The 19,670-nt window shown below is 42.1% G+C and overlaps 1 protein-coding gene across 1 annotated transcript; it reads left to right on the top strand.

Moving 5' to 3' along the window:
* The first annotated feature begins 173 nt into the window (after positions 1 to 173).
* Positions 174 to 15,559, top strand: Paics (phosphoribosylaminoimidazole carboxylase and phosphoribosylaminoimidazolesuccinocarboxamide synthase). Its single transcript, XM_041671061.1, has 9 exons — positions 174 to 551; positions 4,406 to 4,603; positions 7,081 to 7,259; positions 8,860 to 9,039; positions 9,150 to 9,263; positions 9,843 to 9,926; positions 12,056 to 12,236; positions 14,539 to 14,697; positions 14,973 to 15,559. Exons 1-9 carry the CDS (start codon positions 536 to 538, stop codon positions 15,137 to 15,139), a joined length of 1,278 nt encoding a protein of 425 aa, XP_041526995.1. The 5' UTR covers positions 174 to 535; the 3' UTR covers positions 15,140 to 15,559.
* The last annotated feature ends 4,111 nt before the right edge of the window (positions 15,560 to 19,670 follow it).

Here is a 19,670-nt window from a genome sequence, read left to right as displayed (position 1 = left end):
GGAGTCAAAGGGGTGTGGCCAGTTCTCCGCGGGTGAGGTAAGGGAGGCTACTGTTTCCACACGTGGAAATCTCCGTTATTTTCCGCTCCCGAGACGTCAGTGGTGAGAGGAGCGCAGTTGGTGGTGTTGACCCCTCAGAAGATTTGAGCCGTGCGTGCCCCAGGTCGCACGCTGTCCCCCGACCGTCGGGACTTGGTACGCTCCAACACAGAACCCTCTCCCGGCCAGCGGGGCCCAAGCTTGCGCCCCACTTCTCGCCGCTGGGAGACGCAGAGCCGCCCGGAAGTGGTGTCTCGTCGGCGCGCATGCGCGGCGGGAAACCCGTGGGTATCCGATCCCAGCCCCTTTTGCGGCCAGTCCGGTACTTCGCTGTAGCTTTCCGGTCGCACGGACTGACCAGACGTAGCGGCTTTACCTCCCCTAGCATCGCCTTCCCCCCCCCCCCCCCCCCCCCCCGAGCCTCTGGTGGTTCTTGTTTTACCGACCGCTCCACCACTTTCCCGCGCCGTCTTGCACCTTCATCCCACCTAGAATCATGGCGACAGCTGAGGGTGAGTAGCAGTCTTTCCGACCCGCTGGTTTCCTCACACACACACACACCCTCCAGCAGGGAGTTGCATGCTTGGCGTGGACTCGTGCAGCTCCGGGGTCGGATTGCAGCCCTCCTGGTACAGTGCCCGGCTGGTTTACCCGCGATGGCGCCAAAGGCCCAGATACTGCACACGTGGTGTACGTGCAGTGAGACGTGCTTTGGACACCGAGCACCCGGGTCTCCTGAAATTCCCAGAAAACTCCCCGGGAGTGGAGGAAAGTAGCAGAGTGGTTAGGTGCCCCGGAGGAGAAATGTCCTAAAACTAACGAAGATCCTAGAATCTGGGATAGATAAATAGTAATAAAAATCTAGCAGAATTTTTAACCCAAAGTTTATTTTGTTAAGATTCTTACGCCAATTATCTCCTTTAGGTTAGCCATATAATTTAATAATATGACTCTAGATCCAGATATTTCGTGTTGGTCAAGTGCTTGATTTGTAGTTCAAGCTAGCCTGGGATTTCGGGAACGGGTGTGGGAGAGTACCGATCTGAAATAATTGGTAATCTTTGGTGCCATGGATAATTGGTAATCTTTGGAGAGCGCCAAAATCGAAGGAAAACTCACTTTTTGTTTGATAAGTTTAGTTACGCTATCATTTTGTCTCTGCTTGGTTAGAGCCTCAGGAAAGGTCGTTTGCTGTGGTAAAAACCACAAAACGCTGTCGTGGGCCACAATAAAAGTTTCTACGTAGTGACGTAAATTGTGTTGGCGCCCCAGCATATTATTTCCCACTTACGAAGAGCGAAAAACAACAACAAAGCGGTGCTATAGCTTCATTAATTGGAACTTTGGCCCAGAATTTTTCTGAGATCAGGGTGCCTGTATTTCAAAACTAGTAAAAATCTCTAGAATTTTCCTCTTGGGTGCCATCACTCTCATGTGACAGAATGCTATGTTGGGGGGTATGCTTGAGAAGTCTGGAGTGTTTCTAGTCCCTTAGAACCCGAGTTAAATGCCTTTTTAATAGATACTGCTTTTATGCTTTTGGTTTTTTGCTTTTGGGGTTTTTGTTATTGTTTTTCGAACCCCTGTTTCTCTGTAGCTTTCAGAACCTGATCTGGAACGATCTCTTGTAGACCAAGCTAGGCCATTGATTTCCTTCTTGGACACTTAATTGTTTTCCTGTGCCAGCTGCTGGTGTGACCTAATCAACTCTTCTTTGATTTATTTTTGTTTGTTCCCGAAAGGGTCTCACTGTGTATCTCTGGCTGGCCTCCCCGCTAGCTTTTCCACTTTATTTCCTGCTGCTCTGCCTATTGGCTGCTCTGACCACTACCAGTCTGCATGCGACCAGGGCACTAAGTGCTCAGCCTTGCTGACCCGCTCCACCCTTGCTGCTTGATCTTGCCACTTTTAATTATGCAATGTGACGTTCTGATCATATTTCAGGCCTCCATGCAGCTTTTACTTTATTCTAGGCTTCTCTGATGCAAGTAAGGTGGTCCTGCTGTGAATATGGGATCCCATTGTCCCTACTTTGTGTTATTTTTATTATCGTTGCTTATTTATTGACTGTTTCTTTCAATACTCAGGTCCCTTGAGAGCAGAAATTAGATTTCATTTGCTATTATATCCATCATCCTGGCACACGAATACCCTGGAAAAGTACTGGGGATAAATGTGCTGTGGAAACTTGAGAAGCAATTCCCTGTACCTTTACACTTTGGTTCCTTGTTGTTTTCATCTAAATCATTCCAGTGTGGAGTCTAGTGCTCTGCCTGTCTAGCTGTGCACATCTTCAGTCTCAGGGAGAAGCAGGGGCAGAGGAACCTCTGAGTTCAAGGTTAGCCTAGTCTGTCTACCAGGAGCATTCCAGCCTAGCCAGGACTGTGCAGTGATACCCTGTCTCTGGGGAAAAGAAAATGCTTTTATATTCACTTCCTGGTACTTTTCTACTTCCCCAGTGGAGAGGGCACTGACTGGTGGCAGAGACTCGAAGTACTTCTTTCTCGAGGGCTAACTAACCCAATTGTAAATAGAGGAAAGCCTGCCTTAGTCTCCAAGTCTAGCCTAGGAGTCGGGTGGGCCCAGCTTTAGAAGGGAACCTCATAAAAATGTCTTTTGATTTGGGATTTTTATTTCATTTGGTACTGGGGAGGCCCAAAGAATCTGGGACTTGTTTCTAGTTCAGTCAAAGTTAATCAAACAAAGGTCCCACCTAGTTATGAATCAAAGAGTTCCACTCACTCTTCAAGGCTATTGTCAACAGGTGTGGCTAGCTGCTGTGCCTGTGCTGGCTCCTGGAATGGGAGGAAGTTGGTCCCTCCTAAAACAAAAGTCTAAGGATCCAACTAAGTTCCATTCTGGAAGTGACTTGGGATTTCACCCAGGGAGTGGTTGGTCTAGGGTGTGAGTGTGAAGAATGTAGCCTGTGATTTTCAATTTGTAGGTACATGCAGTCTTTTGTTGTTTTACTCTTACCTTTTGGGGTTAGGGGTATATTAAGCTGTTGGAAAATTGAACACAGGCGAGTTTTCAGTACATTTATCAATTTTCACACCTCCACTCTGGAGAAAGGTATTTGGTTGAGGCTGGCCCCCGGCGGGCACTACACTTTCAGCCCAGACCTTTTTTTTTTTTTTTTAATATTTATTATATATACAACATTCTGCCTCCATGTATGCCCGCACGCCAGAAGAGGGCTCCAGATCTCAGTACAGATGGTTGTGAGCCACCATGTGGTTTCTGGGAATTGAACTTAGAACCTCTGGAAGAGCAGCCAGTGCTCTTAACCTCTGAGCCATCTCTCCAGCCCCAGCCCAGACCTTTTAAATGTTATGCCAGCTCTGCTGTCACTACCTCCACCACCTACTAGATTTTTCAGATGAGTGAAGAAGCCCCTTACAAATTAATTTTTAAAAAAATTGAAATCAAGAAATTATTCTGAATTTTCCCATTTAACTTGTTATGAAAAGTCAAGAAAAATAAAGCATTTTTTCTCCTGTAAATTAATTTAAATAATGTATTGTAGTTGTGTGTACAAAAATACTACTGCTAGTTTTCAGGTATCTATACTGGCCTGATCTTGGGGTGTATGTCCCCAGTTGTAGCCACTAAGAGCACACCTCCTGTGCACATTTATTACCTTCCCCTTTAAAAGGACTCTTCCCACCTCCCATCTCTTTGTCTGTCTGTCTGTCTGTCTGTCTCTGACTCTTCTCTTCTGACACTCCCAGAAGCCAGTCTCCCCTACCCTTTTCCCATTCACTTTCTCCCAGTATAAAACCCCTCCACCTGAGCCCTGTCACATGGCATCTTTCTCTCCTGGGCTGCTTTTTGTAAACTACAACAACTACTATGGTTACACTAATTTTAATTGTTTTAGTTCAGAGACAAGCTGATAGAGAAAGCCTGATGTTATCCAGAAGATTTGGGATTTTTTTTGTTTTTGTTTTTCGAGACAGGGTTTCTCTGTGGCTTTGGAGCCTGTCCTGGAACTAGCTCTGTAGACCAGGCTGGTCTCGAACTCACAGAGATCTGCATGTCTCTGCCTCCCGAGTGCTGGGATTAAAGGCGTGCGCCACCACTGTCCGGCTAGGATTTGGGATTATTTGTAGTTCTGCATATACTAAATGTGTAACCTCAACTTTGTGAGCCTTCATTTTCTAATCTGTAGTTAACATAAGTACACTAACAAAATTATGTGATGATACATGAGAAAATTACATTGAAAAGTATAATGTTTATGCAAATGGTTTTTCTAAATTTTTTATATTAATCACTGTCCATGCCGTGATTCAACATTTTAGCTGATTCTTTGATATTTAGGAAATCTTCCTGAATCTGATATAATTCTATTTTATTTCCACAGTACTGAACATTGGGAGAAAACTCTATGAGGGTAAGACAAAAGAAGTCTATGAATTGTTAGATAGTCCAGGAAGAGTCCTCCTACAGTCCAAGGACCAGATTACAGCGGGAAATGCAGCCAGAAAGAACCACCTGGAAGGCAAAGCTGCAATCTCCAACAAGATCACCAGCTGTATTTTTCAGCTGTTACAGGATGCCGGTGAGCGCTCCCTTTGTGTCTTCATATTGGTCGTTTTCGTGGAGAGAAATTATTTGGATCAGGAACATGTTACAATTACCTGTGTATTTTACTACATCTAGATGTGGGTAACTGACTTCTTCTCTGGGAGATGGCTGTATTTGAGCTGACCTGTTTGGGAATGTCCCACAGGCTAGTTGCATATAGTAAAATCAAGGCTAGAGTTTTTAAAGTTCACTTTTAACAGGTAACTGGTTTGGAGGTAATGGTCTTTAGGTTCAAAGAAACTTTAGGCTGGGGATAGCTCAGGTATATAATCTCCAATATTGCCCACAGTCTTAGTTACTTTTCTGTTACCATGACTGAGGCAACTTATAAAAGAAAGTATTTAATTTGGGGTGTACAGTTCCAGAGAGTAGAGTTCATGACGGTTGTGGCCGGATGGTGGCAGGCAGGCAGGGCACTGGGGCAATAGCTGAGAGCTTACACCACACATAGGAGGCAGAGAGAGCTAACTGGGAATAACTTGGGGGTTTGCAACATCAAAGCCGAGCTCCTCCAACAAGGCCATACCTAATCCCAAACAGTTCCACCAGCTAGGGAACAAGCATTCAAACCCACCTCCCAGGGGAAAAAAAAGAATTTAAGAGAAACTAACAATTTCCTGTAGTCTTCGGTCCTGTGAATCACCAGTGTAATTTTCTTCTGCAAGATCATCTCAACCTTAGGGAATTTAACTATACAGGCTGCCTTCCTGGTGTTAGCAGCCCTAAGTAATAACATGAATTTACTCCCTGGAGTGCTGCACAGTTGCTCTTTGTTCTGCCTATTGGAGGCAGTACAGACTTAAGTCCTGCTTCTACTTGTAAATGCTGAGAAGTATTGGAAGGTAGCAGCTGTGCCTTCCTGTCCTTGTGTTCTAAGTGACTGGACTGAACTTAGTTAAGAGGTCCACCTTGAAAAACTATTTTTCTTCCAGTATACAGAATACTGAAGTGAAGGAGGAGAGTTAGGATTTTTTATTATTTATTGGATCATGAGGCTTTGTTTTCCAAGTTTATGTGTACGTGCTGAAGCTGGGTGGGATGCCACATGCATGCATGAGTCCTCTGGTATCTGCAGAGGGTTTCCGGTCCCATGGAACTAGATTGGAGGTGGTTGTGAACTGCCTTGTGGCTACTAGGAACCACACCCAGCTCTGCAAGAGCAAGAAGTGCAGACCCACCTTTCCAGCCCTAGAGCACTATACATTTAAACTGTCATCAGAGAGGTTGTTAGTTTTCAGAGTCCCATCCCAAACAGCTCTTGGCTTAGCTTTTCAGTTACAGTCACAAGAAATGGAAGAGCACATATGATAGATGCTATTTCAAGGACTCTTTAGACATTAAAAGAAAAGGTATCTTTAGAATGTAGGAGTGAATCACAATACTGGACTATAGGACATGAGACTTCTGTACTCCATTTAGCTTTAGAGGTAATTTAATACCTCTCGGTATTAATGCCTTCCACAAAGTTAGATAATCAGTAGTAAATAGGGGAGAGACTGGGGTGTCCTGTTTAAAATAAGCCTCATAGGTGGAGGGTAAAGCATGCTTAGCTTGGGTCTTTAGTTCTACTGTGTGATATTAAAATGAAACTGTCTGCTATTTTGATAGCTAATCAAAAACATTGTTAGCCTTTTTATGATCTTATTTTTAATTATATATATCTGTGTATGGGTGTAGCACGAATTCAAATTGTTCTTAATAAAAACCCAGAGTTAGATATTAGGGATGAAAGCTGAGAGATCAGAGAAGCAGAGTGGCCAGTCACTAAAGACACCTTTTACCTCTACCGATGCTCAGACCAAGGGGCAATCCTGTCCTCAGATTGCCTTCTCTGACTGCATCTCCAGACTGCAGTGAGCTCCTGTCTCCCGCTTTATATTTCTCTCTCCATCCTGCCATATCCCTTCCTGTCTCCACCTCCCTAGTGCTGGGATTAAAAGCATAAGCCACCACTGCCTGGCCCCTAGTGGTTTAGCTCTGCACTCTGATCTTCAGGCAAGCACTGTATGTTAAGACACAAAGTATACTACATGTGGGAATGTGCATTTGAGTGCAGGTGCCAAAAAGGCCAGAAACATTGGATGCCCTGGAATTGGAGTTAAAAGGGATTGTGAGCCTACAGTCATGGGTGCTAGGGACCAAACTCTGGTCCTCTAGGATAGCAATAAGCACTTAACCTCTGAGCCATCTCTAATCCCGTGGTGAACTTTATTTTTGATAAGAGGTTTTGTTTGTTTGTTTGTTTTTGTTTTTATTTACTTTTGAGGTGGCTAAGCCAATGCAAGCTTAACTTGTCTGAGTTCTATCCCCCAGAAACCTTATAAAGAGGGAGCTGGCCCTGCAGTGTATACATATATCAGAATAAATTGAAAGAGGAACTTTATTCTTTATGTCTTATTAACCTTTAAAGAAAAATTTATTGATTTTTACCCTTTTATCATCAATATGTAGGTATCAAGACTGCTTTCACCAAGAAATGTGGGGAGATTGCTTTCATTGCACCCCAATGTGAAATGATTCCAATTGAATGGGTGTGCCGAAGAATAGCAACTGGATCTTTTCTCAAAAGGAACCCTGGTGTAAAAGAGGGGTATAAGTTTTACCCACCAAAAGTGGAGATGTTCTTCAAGGTGATTGCCTTTGTGACTTAAATTAACTCTTATAACTTATATTAGCCAATAATTCTCGTCTGTGTTAGCCATGTGGCTTGGTACCTTTTTCAGCAAGGCAGTCCCATCTTGCTTCCTCTGTGGGTGAGAACTGCAGACTCAATCTTCTTCCCAGAATTCTCCTGTTCTCATTGCCCCACCTATACTTCCTGCCTGGCTACTGGCCAATCAGCATTTCATTAAACAAATAGAAGAAACAAATCTTTACAGGGTAAAATTGTTGTCCCACAGCAAGGAAAGATTTAGATGCTTGATAGGCCTGGTGGTGCACACCTGCATTCCTGCCCAGTATTTAAGGAATGAAGGCCCGGGCTGAAGAGGTGACTCAGCAGTCAAGGGTACTGACTGTTCTTCCAGAGGACCCAAGTTTGATCCCAGTACACATTTGTGGCTTACAACTATTTAACTCTAACTCCAGTCCCAGGGAATCTGATGGTCTCTTCTGGTATACATTCAGGAAAAATACCCATACTTACTGAGAAATGAAATTTAAAGAAGGGGCATAGGAAAATTACTATTTCAAGGCCAGTCTGGGCTATGTAATGAGACACTGTCCCTAGGTGCTTTGATTTTTGTTTTGTTGATTTTTGAGACAGGTTTCTCTGTGTATCCCTGCCTGGCTATCCTGGACTCAACTCTCGACCAGGCTGGCCTCAAACTCAGAGATCTGTCTGCTTCCGCCTCCCAAGTAATTGAAGTTTTATAATTTTAGTCATATTATGAACATTTTATTAATTGCTTAAAAAGGAAAATTGACATTGTATCCAAAGTGGATACACGTGATGCACATATATACAGACAGAACATTCATTACATAAAAATTGCTTTACAGAGAGAGGACAAATTTGGTTTAAGTATTTCATTACCTAGAATAAGTTTCTTATCTAAATGACCTAAAAGAGCTATTAAAAGTAAACAAATTAAGGACTGGAGAGATGGCTTAGCACTGGCTCAAGGTTTAAGTCCGAGCATCCACATGGTGGTTCACATATGCTGGTAACTCCAATTCCAGGGGATCTAGCTTCCTCTTCTGGCTTCTATAGGCACCGTAGTATACAAATGACATATTATGTGCAGGCAAAACACACATAGACCTAAAAAGAAAAACTGTGTGTGTGTGTAAAAGTAGTCAACTTAGGGCCTGAATGGTGGCTCAGCACTTAACTACTCTTACAAAGAAACAGAATTTGCTTTCATCTCCACACATGTAGCATAACACAAACTAAAAAAAAATAAATAGACAAAGTTGAATCTTAAGATGTTCTGAGAGAAGGTTAGTTATATTGAAAATATCAATTCTGTTGTTTTTCCTGACAGGGTTTCTCTGTGTGGCCCTGCCTGTCCTGGAACTCATTTTGTAGACCAGGCTGACCTCGAATTCACAAAGATTCTCCTGCCTCTGCCTCCCAAGTGCTGGAATTAAATATGTGTGTGCCACTACTGTCTGGTGAAAATTTCAATTCTTAGGAACACATTCCAGGAAAAAGAGAACTTTCTTTTCTCTGGAAAATTCGAAATTCTAAGATTGAAATGAACTTGTACTGCTTTGCCTTGTTCTCAGGATGATGCCAATAATGATCCACAGTGGTCTGAGGAGCAACTCATTGCTGCACAGTTTTGTTTTGCTGGACTTGCTATAGGCCAGACTGAAGTGGACATCATGAGTCATGCTACACAAGCTATTTTTGAAATACTGGAGAAAGCCTGGCTGCCCCAGAACTGCACGCTGGTTGATATGAAGGTACTGATAAAATAAGTTTTAAAAATGAAGGTTGTAAATAAGAAATGTTCTTAGTAGTGTGTGTTTTTTTTTTTTTTCAAATCATTTCCTTGGTAATGTGCTGCTTCTAGATTGAATTTGGTGTTGATGTAACTACCAAAGAGATTGTTCTTGCTGATGTAATTGATAATGATTCTTGGAGACTCTGGCCATCGGGAGATCGGAGCCAGCAGAAAGACAAACAGGTATGTAGTGCTTTGTAAGATCAAGCTGTGGCAGTGGTGAGAGGAAGGGGATATTAGTCTGATATGTTGTTAAGTGTTTGCCTTCAAAAATCATTTCTCTGCTGGAGATACAGCACAATGGCAGGGCACGTGCTTAGCACACACAAGGCCCTGGATTCAGCCTTCAGTACCAAAAAGTAAAAGTAGACGGAACTCTCCTGTGGTAGTAAGGAATACTTTTAACCTACAAAAGCAGGTTTTTGTATTATTTGTCATCTTTTGATTCTTAAACAGGAAAGGAGCGTGTGTCCTTGTTTATCTAATAAGTATCTTCACAATATCAAGACTAAGTAACAAATCTGGGACTCTACATAGCAAGTCTCAAGGGCTTAAGTCGGTTACTTGTAATTGCTAATAAAAGCATAGGACCTTAAATGAAAAGCAAAACTTTGCTGCAGAAATTTTTTATTGGAAAAACATTTGTACAGCAGGGTGCATCTTCAGATACATCTTATTATGGGAACTTGTCATAAGCTCTACTTAAACAAGTCTTTTAAGATACCATGATAAGATTATCTAACTTTGTATCTTATTTTCCAGTCTTACCGTGACCTCAAGGAAGTAACTCCGGAAGGACTCCAGATGGTAAAGAAAAACTTTGAGTGGGTTGCAGATCGAGTGGAGGTAATTCTTCTCTAGTAAACCTGCAATAACCAAAACTTGATGGCATCATTGGGCTGAGGAAGTAGCTCGGTAGCTTTTAAAGTGTTTACCTGTTTTGAAGCATGAAGACCTGGCTCTAATTCTCCAGCACCCATATAAAACAACAAAGAAAATGCCAGATGTGGTGGCATTTGTAATCAGTCCCAAGGTTGGGATTCGGGGCAGGAGGACCCCTGGCCTCCCATGGTGGCCAGCATACTTGGAAAGTTCCAGGCCACAGACAGTCCTGTCTCCAGAAGAAAGAAAAAAGATAGATATGACAAGATGGCTCAGTGGTTTAATCACTTGTTGCAAAGTCTCGTGTAATAGAGATCAAAGGAAAAAGCCAAATCCCAAGAGTTCTCTGACTTTCACATTTGTGTGGACATATATACAAAAATAAATTAATTTTTAAATTAGGGGAAAGTTGGCTGGCATCTGAGGAGCATCTGTGCTGTCCTCTGCGTTCCACACAGTTCCACACGTTTGTACATAGCAAACAGTGTGTCCAGGATGCTGACAGGAGGCCAAGATGTGAAGTTTCAAGGTCCAGGCCAGTGTGGGCAACCTGATTAAGTGAAACTATGTGGGGTGGGTTTTTTGTTGTTGTGTTGTGTTGTTTTGTTTTGTTTTTGAGGCAGGGCTTCTTTGTAGTTTTGGACCCTGTCCTGGAACTCCCTCTGTAGACCAGGCTAGCTTCGGCTCTCTGCTGGGATTAAGGGCATGCGCCACGACAGCCCATTTTGTATCTTTTTTTCAGTGATTTGAAAGAAAGGAACAGCTTTAGAGGTGGCCCCGCTATACTACCTTACCAGAACTCTCTGCTGTTGAGTTCATGCCATTCACAGTTCTCATGAGGGAGCCTGAGGTTCTGTTTCTAACCTCTGTGTGTCACTTTCATTTTTATGGTATTACAACTGAGAATCCATGAAAGTTGAATGGGATTCATTATGAATCATAATCACTTTTTAGAAGATTATTTCCAACTTATGTGTGTAGATAGAGCGCAAAGTGGCCAACTGACAAATTTATAACCTAACCTTATTTGGCTGATTACGCTTTAAATTGTTCCCTGAATATTAAAATGCTTTTTTTTTTTTTTTTTTTTTTTTTTTGGTTTTTCGAGACAGGGTTTCTCTGTGGTTTTGGAGCCTGTCCTGGAACTAGCTCTTGTAGACCAGGCTGGTCTCGAATATTAAAATGCTTATTATCTTATTAATTAGTAAACATAATTTATCTGGTTAAAAAGTCTTTTCTGTTCGCAGGCAGGCAAGATGGTACATGTCTGTGATCCTAGGACCCAGAAGGCAGTAGGATTGCAAGCTTGAGTCAAGCCTGAGCTGTGTAACCAGACCCTACCTTAAGTTAAACAACCAAATTTATGCATTATACAGAGGTTTGGGATCTGTTCATTCTTTTTTGAGACAGGCCCTTGCAATGTAGACCAGGATGGCCACCAATTCTCAGGAATCTACCTTCCTCTGTCTCTTCGGTATTGGGATTAAAGGTGTGTGCCACTGTGTCTAAGATTCTTACTATTACTTTAATGATCATTTTGGTCTGTTTAGAAAGAAAATGTCAACTGTGCATGGTGGCACACACTTTTAATTCTAGCCCTTAGAAGAGAGATGGCATATCTCTGAGGTTAAAGCCAGCTTGCTCTACCTAATGAGGGAGGCCTGTTTCAGAAAATAAAACATAAAAAATTATGTGCTGAGTCTGTAGCTTGGTTTACAAGTGCTTGCCTAGCTGTCATGAAGCCCTAGCTAGGTTTGATCTCCCGGACTGCATAAAACCAAATGTGACGGTGCTCACCTGTGAGCCAGCACGCAGGAAACAGGCTGATAATCATGCCCAGTTGCCTGTGAGGCTCAGGTCGTCTGGGGCTACACAGACAAAACCCTTTCAAAAAAGGGAAGGAAAAGATAGAGAAGCCACTTGTCTGGGTGCTGGAGGCAGAGAGGCAAGAGTGAGTATCCAGAATTGATGGGCATCCTCGGCTGTGTAACACCCTGGCTCAACGTACACACACACAGAAAAAAAAGATACTCTCTTACACTGACTTCTTGTGGTACCCATTTTTGTCTTTTCCATACCCATTTCTCCTCTAGTTGCTTCTGAAGTCAGACAGTCAGTGCAGGGTTGTAGTGCTGATGGGTTCAGCTTCTGACCTTGGTCACTGTGAGAAAATTAAGAAGGCTTGTGGAAACTTCGGGATTCCGTGTGAACTCCGAGTGACATCTGCCCATAAAGGACCAGATGAGACGTTGAGGATTAAAGCAGAGTATGAAGGTAAACTTTATAAATAAATGAGGAATTTTGGCTGTTTCTGATTTTGATAAAAGATTTTAAAATATTATTTTTGAATAATATGTTTAAAAGAGCCTTTCCATATTTCCAAGGAAAATCATGTGGCATGCCTTATCGTAAGCCATGTTTTTGTATGACTTCTGTTGTGGTCCAGCCGGCTGGTTCATACATTCCAGGGTAGGGTGTGTGATTAGAAATGTTAGGTAGGAGGAACAGAGATATGAAAGAAACACAGAGACATAGGGCGGCAGCTCAACCTATACTCAATTTGCCTGAGTTTAATTTTCATACACTTTTATACCCTAATAAAAGGGGGAAAAGAAGGCAAAAGATTGCTTAAACATGACACAAAGGACAACCAGCACAGTTACTTGCTTCAATACTTTAGACATCGAGCCATTATTTCCTGAGTAAAGCATTTGATGTTTTAGGCAGGATATGGATATGCGGCAAACACAACCTAGACCAAGTATCCTGTAAGCAGCCACTCCCTATGTCAAACCCCCTATTTTAAAATGAAGGAGCAGAAATAGGCTCATTCTCTGGGCCATCTTAATATCCAAAACACCACTTAAACACACCCTAGATCAGGATTTCTTGTTTGTAGCCACACTCGTGGTCACCAACTTTGAAAGAGTAAAAATAAGCTCACACTCTGATCTTTAGTCAAGGTGGAACAGGCTCCCATCTGTCTGCCTCCACATAGGCCTGTACTTTTAATTTCCAGGGATGCATTAGAAACCTTTAAAAGAACAAGGAGCAAGAACTTAAAACACAAGTGTGAAGGGCTGGAAAGAGGTCTCAGTTGAATTCCCTGTGCCCACATTAGGCATCCAACAACTGCCTGTAACTCCAGTCAGGGTATCTATCTGACATCCTATGCCTGTTTGGGCACCTGCATGTTTGTGATGCCAATAAACTCATGCAGGCATACATAGTAAATCGTTTTTTAAAAAAATGGCTCATTGATTAAGAGCACTCACAACCATCTGTAGCTCCAGTCCTGGGGTGTTCTGGCATGCAAGAGAGCGAACTACACCTGTAAGGATGTATGGTCTCCTTGTCTAATTATCAACGCCCCTTGAGCATTGTTTCTGCTGTGTTTCAAAAGAAAAGGAGCCCCTTACCCACCTGGATGAGGCCTAAGGCTGAAGCAGCGTTTCTTTGTTCTGGGCCTTTCTCTTTGTTAGCTTTCTTAGAAGGAAATAAGAAATAAAAAGCTATGATTTCATGAAATAAATGACAGGATAAAAATAAAGGATATGATATCATTGATCTAAAACTTTTCTAGGTAAAAATGTTTGATTCTTTCGGTGACTACTACAGAAGTATAGTTAATCATGGGAGGAATGCTTCCCGGTCCTTTTAATAAGCTAATTAAGACTTGGATTCTTTCTCCAGAAATGCAGATTGAGTTATAATATAGCTCAGTTGGTGGAGTGCTTGCTTAGCATGCAAGAAATTCGTGATTCAACATACATAAAACCCAGAAACAGGTATCACACCTATAATCCTAACTGTTGGAGGGTCAAGCTGAGCCTGGGCTAAAGTAATACCATATGTAAATATGTCAGGTTGGAAATTTGTATATGCACTTTGGCTGTTGGCTTTTGATGCTGGAAATGATCGAGCCTATAGTCTCAAGCACCCTAATCACGTTAGCTGTGGGAGCTTTACTGTATGTACCCCAGCACCCAGATCTTGTGTATTGAGGAAGTAGCCACAACATTTTTACTCACTTTTAAATGAGTATTGGTAGTGTGTTGAAGGAAAGCTCAACATGAAAGATAGCCCTTCAGCTGGTGGGGTCTTCATGTTGCCGAGTCTAAGCAACCATAGCAGAAGGAAGCTATGAACCATACATTCCCTCACCTACTTCACGACATTGCCTTTATACCATAGATCTCAAAAATGGCCAGACCTATTCTACCTAGGTTATTATTTACTGTACACTTAGGTAACAAAGTGAATCTTAATTTTGAATATATGTATGCAACTATCTTTTTAGATACTTTTTCCAGAGCAGATTACTAAGGGATTTAATTTTATTTCTATTGTATGGGTATGTGTAGGTTCATGTGCCATGAGCATGCATGCAGGTTAGAGAACAGCTTGCAAGAGTCAATTCTCTCCAACTATATGGTTTCCAGAGGTCAAGCATAGGTCATCAGACTTTAACAAAGTCCCCCTTTCCCACAGAGCCATCTCACCTGCCCAAGATTGTTCTGTTCCTGCTGTTACTGTCACCAAAACAAATTACCTGGTTATCTTGTAATTTCCCTAGGGGATGGCATACCTACTGTATTTGTCGCAGTGGCAGGCAGAAGCAATGGTTTGGGCCCAGTGATGTCTGGTAACACTGCATATCCAGTTATCAGCTGTCCCCCCATCACACCAGATTGGGGTGCTCAGGATGTGTGGTCATCTCTTCGATTGCCCAGTGGTAAGACCCTGAAAATTATCAGTACTGCATGTATACCCCAGATTTCAAGATGCAATCTCAATGTCTCTATCCAACTTCATCTACTGATATTTGATTGCACATTACAGGCTACTAATTTTAAACCAGATTTTATATTTTTTTAATTATTCTATATCTATATGCTTAATATGTATCTCTAAAAGATAAGAACTTGGGTTTATTATCCTTTAGTTTGTTTTTTACTTATTTTTAAGCTGCCAACTCATTTTTCTGTCCTTTCCCTTCTGAATCAATAGGTCTTGGCTGTTCAACTATACTCTCTCCAGAAGGATCCGCCCAGTTTGCTGCTCAGATATTTGGGCTAAACAATCATTTGGTGTGGGCCAAACTTCGAGCAAGCATATTGAACACGTGGATATCTTTAAAGCAAGCTGACAAGAAAATCAGAGAAAGCAATTTGTAAAAAAAAAGGAAAGGAAGGAAGAGAAAAAATTTACCTTTTAGGAGAAAAGTTACACATTCCTAGTTTGGATTAAAAAGGAAAGAATTCAAACAAAATGATTTCACATTAGGGAAATCAATTCAACTAACTACTGAACAAATGGTCCTCTAGATATCACCCACTATATGATCATTGTTGGGCAGTTGTGTAACATTAGCAAAGAAATGTCCTTTATGGAGTTGGAGCTATGTCTCTGCTTAAGAATCAGTGTGGTTCTCTTGCAGAGGACTGAGTTTGGTTCCCAGCATCCGTGTGGAATAATAATCACCTGTAACTTTTCATTATTTCTAAATGCTAATAATGACTTTATATAAATCAGTAGTTACTACTTGATCTTCTATAGTTCACTATTTGAAAATTAAAATATTTGTGTTGTTTATGCTAATAACAATGCATTCTTCTCACTGCATGGTCTGTATTCTAAGTCATTATCTAAGAAAGTACACAGCTACATGACTCCAGCTAAGTTTGTGCTTTGTTTCTACAGTGGTGAGGAAACCCTAGGGCCTTGCACATGTAGGCAGGCACTACCAATTTTATTTCTGTAAAACATTTGAGTCACACCTGCAGGCACCTTCCTACCACCTTTTAAAAAATTGGATCTCCAGTGTATAATCAAGCAAGTGGGTGGGTAGAAGTTTACATGTCCATTTTTATGAGAAAGGAGTATAGGTTTGCAAAGAAGCAACCACAGATGAACTGGTGACAACCCACTTTAGTCTATGTCCCACCTTTCACCTATTCAGATACTACCTCTTATAATCTACTTGCTTGGGCCCTGTAGGGTGTAATTAGTTGTTCCTTCAGCTAGACATCAAGATAGTTAAAACTTACCATATTTTCTCAGCCTTTTTCTTAGGTATTGGTGCCATCTACTTTAAGATTCTTAGCAGTCCAATGTCGAGCTTTGCCACCCTCCTACATATACCAGAAGGCTGAGTCCTCCTATTTTTGCCATTTGGTGTCTTAAAGGCTATTGGCCAAAGAAGCTCCCACTGCAGAAAGGTGCTGGGGATATAGTGTAATGGCAGAGCATTTCTCTGGCATGCACAAGGCTCTGGAAGGAGGAATCACTTTTTCCCCTGGAAAACAATCCCCTTCTTCCCCTCCCTGACACTCCAAAAAGTAAAATACTGGTTATTTGGGCTTCATCTTCAGTTTCCATAAAACAGGCACGGTGGATATAACATGTTATGAAATTGCCTGCGGGTCATGGGGGCCAGGCAGTGGGTCCTGAGAGCCGCCACCCCTAGGCAGGGCCCAGCCATGCAGTGGAGGCAGCAGGCTGGTGCTACAGAGAAGTGAGTCCCCGGAAAGTGCAAGTTCCCAGCAAAGGTGCAGGTTCCCTGCGGCATGTAGGAGGCACATGGACAGACACATCATACAGAATAGAATTGTACATTAGTTGAGTTATGGAATGGGGAAGGAAAGGGAAGAGAGAAAAGAGGACAGCAAAAAAAAAGGGAGCGGAGAAGTGGGGAGAAAGGCAGAAGTGAAGCTGCCTCTCAGAGAGGAAGGTGGAAAAGAGAGCAAGCTCAGGAGGGAGGGAGTGGGCGTGGTTTGTCTCCCAAAGTGATGAACAATCATAACAGTTCTTTGCTGGCTTGTCAACTCTAGAGAAATGCTGCACACTTTGTTTTTCTCACAGCATATTAGTTACTCTGCACATGCGTGACAAGATACCAACCACAGCTACTTAACAGGATGGCTTTCTTCTGGCTCACAGTGGGGAAGGCCTGCTGGCAGGAGTGCTAGTCATGCTCCCAGGGGCAGAAAGGGGAATGAATGTTAGTGCTAGGCTCACTCTGCTTTTCATTCTGTCCATGGCCTAGCCCATGGGATGGTGCCTCCCACATCTAAGATGAGTCATCCTGGCTCAGGGAGCTCTCCTGGGAATACCTTCAACACATCCAACAGTGTGTTTCCATGGTGATTTTAAGTCCTGTCAAGTTGACAGTTAACCATCACAGTTTCACTCCGCTATGCCTAGGTGTCTCCTAGAAATTAAAGAATTACAGTTTGGGTTTTTTTAGATTTATTTATTATGTATACAGTTTTCTGTCTGCTTGTGTGCCTGCAGGCCAGAAGAGGGCACCAGATCTCATTACAGATGGTTGTGAGCCATCATGTGGCTGCTGGGAATTGAACTAGGACATCTGGAAGAGCAACCAGTGTTCTTAATGCCTGAGCCACCTCATCAGCCCCCATGGTGTTTTGGTTTTTTTAACATCTAGACAGTCTTACTGTTGCTTGATGTGTTGATATTTCTGCTCTACTACCCCACAGTAGTGAAAATTATTTTTAAGCATGGACAGATTGGTTAACAGAACATCTATTAGCAGTGCTCATCAGTTTGACCATTTGTTTTCACATTTTTATTTTTAAATATGTTTACATGTATGGGTATGTGTGTGTAAATATCAGTGCCCTTAGACCAGAGATGTCAGGAGTTTCCTAGAGCTGGAGTTACTGCCTGGTATGGGTGATGGGACTCATGCAAGTCCTCTGGAAGAACAGTGTATTCTCTTAACCAAGGAGCAATTTCTCTAGCCCCCATTAGTTTCTTTTAATATGCAGTATAAGTCCTCGGTATAATCATTATTTGCATTTGAAAGTATGTTTTGTTTAAAATGCGTAAACGTTTTTCATTTCCCTGGCTTGTAGAGGAACATTAAGTGCCAATGGTATAGTTTTTATTTCTTGAGACACTGACATGTAGCCCAGTGTGCCCTACACCTGATCTATAGCCGAGGGTAACCTTGGATTTCTGACCTTCCTACCACTACCACCTGATTTAGATGGTGCTGAGGATTGGACCCAGGCCTTTATGGTGCTAGGCAAGCACTCTGCCAAATGAGCTATACCCCTAGCCCTGTCTGGTTTTTAAATCTTTGTTGTAAATCTATGTGAGATTTTTGTTGCTTCAATAAGTAATCTAAAATCAAGTGAGTTAATATGTAAACCTGGCAAATGACTATAGTATATTAGATCCTTTTAACAACTGTATAGAAAATAAAATTCTAGCTCACCATGAAAACTACCCTGACTAAGAGGACCTCATCAACTACATTTGTTCTGCTTTGGTGTAGGCAAAGACTGCTCAGACTCTGAATAATCACACAGAAACTATAGTAATTACAACACTGTTTGGCCTGTTAGCTCAGGCTTATTAACTAACTCTTACATCTTTTTTTTTAAAATATTTATTATGTATACAATATTCTGTCTGTGTGTATGCCTGCTGGCCAGAAGAGGGCACCACACCTCATTACAGATGGTTGTGAGCCACCATGTGGTTGCTGGGAATTGAACTCAGGACCTTTGGAAGAGCAGGCAATGCTCTTAACCTCTGAGCCATCTCTCCAGCCCCTAACTCTTACATCTTAAATTAACACATTTCTAGTAATCTATGTATCACCATGAAGCTGTGACCTACCAGAAAGGTTTCATGCATCTGTCTCCTTTAGCAGCTACCTGGTGTCTCTTGACTCCACCTACTCTATATTCATCTTTGTTTGGATTTCCTGCCTGGCTATATTCTGCCCTGCTATAGACCAAGGTAGCTTCTTTATTAACCAATAGTAATAAAACATTCACAGTATACAGAGGGGAATCCCTAGAACAGGTTAACATGTCCCAGCAAATAAAAGGCTGTTTTGGATGATGTGAGGCTAAAAAGCACTTGTCTCATGGGATGGGTGGTGTAAAATAGTATACGCGGAAGCTTCCCAGGAGTCATAAGTGATCTGGTTTATTCATACACAGACAAGCTTTTGAGTACCTACTAATGAATTTGACTGGGCTAAGAGATGCCCAGGTAGCTGATAAAATTATTTCTGCGAGTGTTTCTGAAAGGAAATAGCATTGAATATTGACCAAGTAAAAATCTGTTGAAGGATAAACTAGATTGTTCTGTTTGAGACGGAAAATGTCTCTTCCCCTAGACATTAGCATTCCTGGCTAGGAGCCACCATGCTTGACCTGAAACTAATCATGTACACTGACCATGGCTTTTCTTTCTCTGGAAACCTCCCACAAATACCCATAACATGTACAAGATTCTGAGGATGCAAAGATGAGTACAACTGACTTTCTGCCCTTAGTAAGTCTTTGCTAAACAGTCCTTTGTAGTGTTTGCATGGCCGGTGGTTTTGTGTGTGTGAGGAGGTTGGTTTTCGTTGATTTTGTCTTTTGTGGGATCACCCATCCCTGTGGAAGGGATTGAACACAGGTCCTTGTGTGTGCTGGGCAAATGACTGAATTAGCTTCAATACTTTAAATGACCCTAGTATGGAATAGTGACAAGGTGCTTTTGATAGACTTTCTGAAATCTAAGGAAAAATGCAGAGAATAAAGAGGGGGATTAACATCTCCTTTTATTCTCAATCATCACCCTCAGTTTTTTCATAAAACTTAAACCACCACCAGGTATCTTTGTTTATTGCTTATCACTTCCAGCTAGGAAGTACATAACCCCAGTACACTGGACATC

This window comes from Microtus oregoni, unplaced genomic scaffold (assembly GCF_018167655.1).
Source record: "Microtus oregoni isolate MIOR12 unplaced genomic scaffold, Mior012 000021F_ref0000039, whole genome shotgun sequence".
Classification (NCBI taxonomy): Eukaryota; Metazoa; Chordata; class Mammalia; order Rodentia; family Cricetidae; genus Microtus; species Microtus oregoni.
Note: the sequence above shows the minus strand (reverse complement) of the source record. Positions and strands in the feature narration are given on the sequence as shown.

Bases quoted from the DNA above. Each gene is read 5' to 3' on its own strand.
- Paics (XM_041671061.1), top strand. The intron at 4,604-7,080 runs GTGAGCGCTCCC...ATCAATATGTAG, and splicing joins TCAGCTGTTACAGGATGCCG to GTATCAAGACTGCTTTCACC. The intron at 7,260-8,859 runs GTGATTGCCTTT...CCTTGTTCTCAG, and splicing joins AAGTGGAGATGTTCTTCAAG to GATGATGCCAATAATGATCC.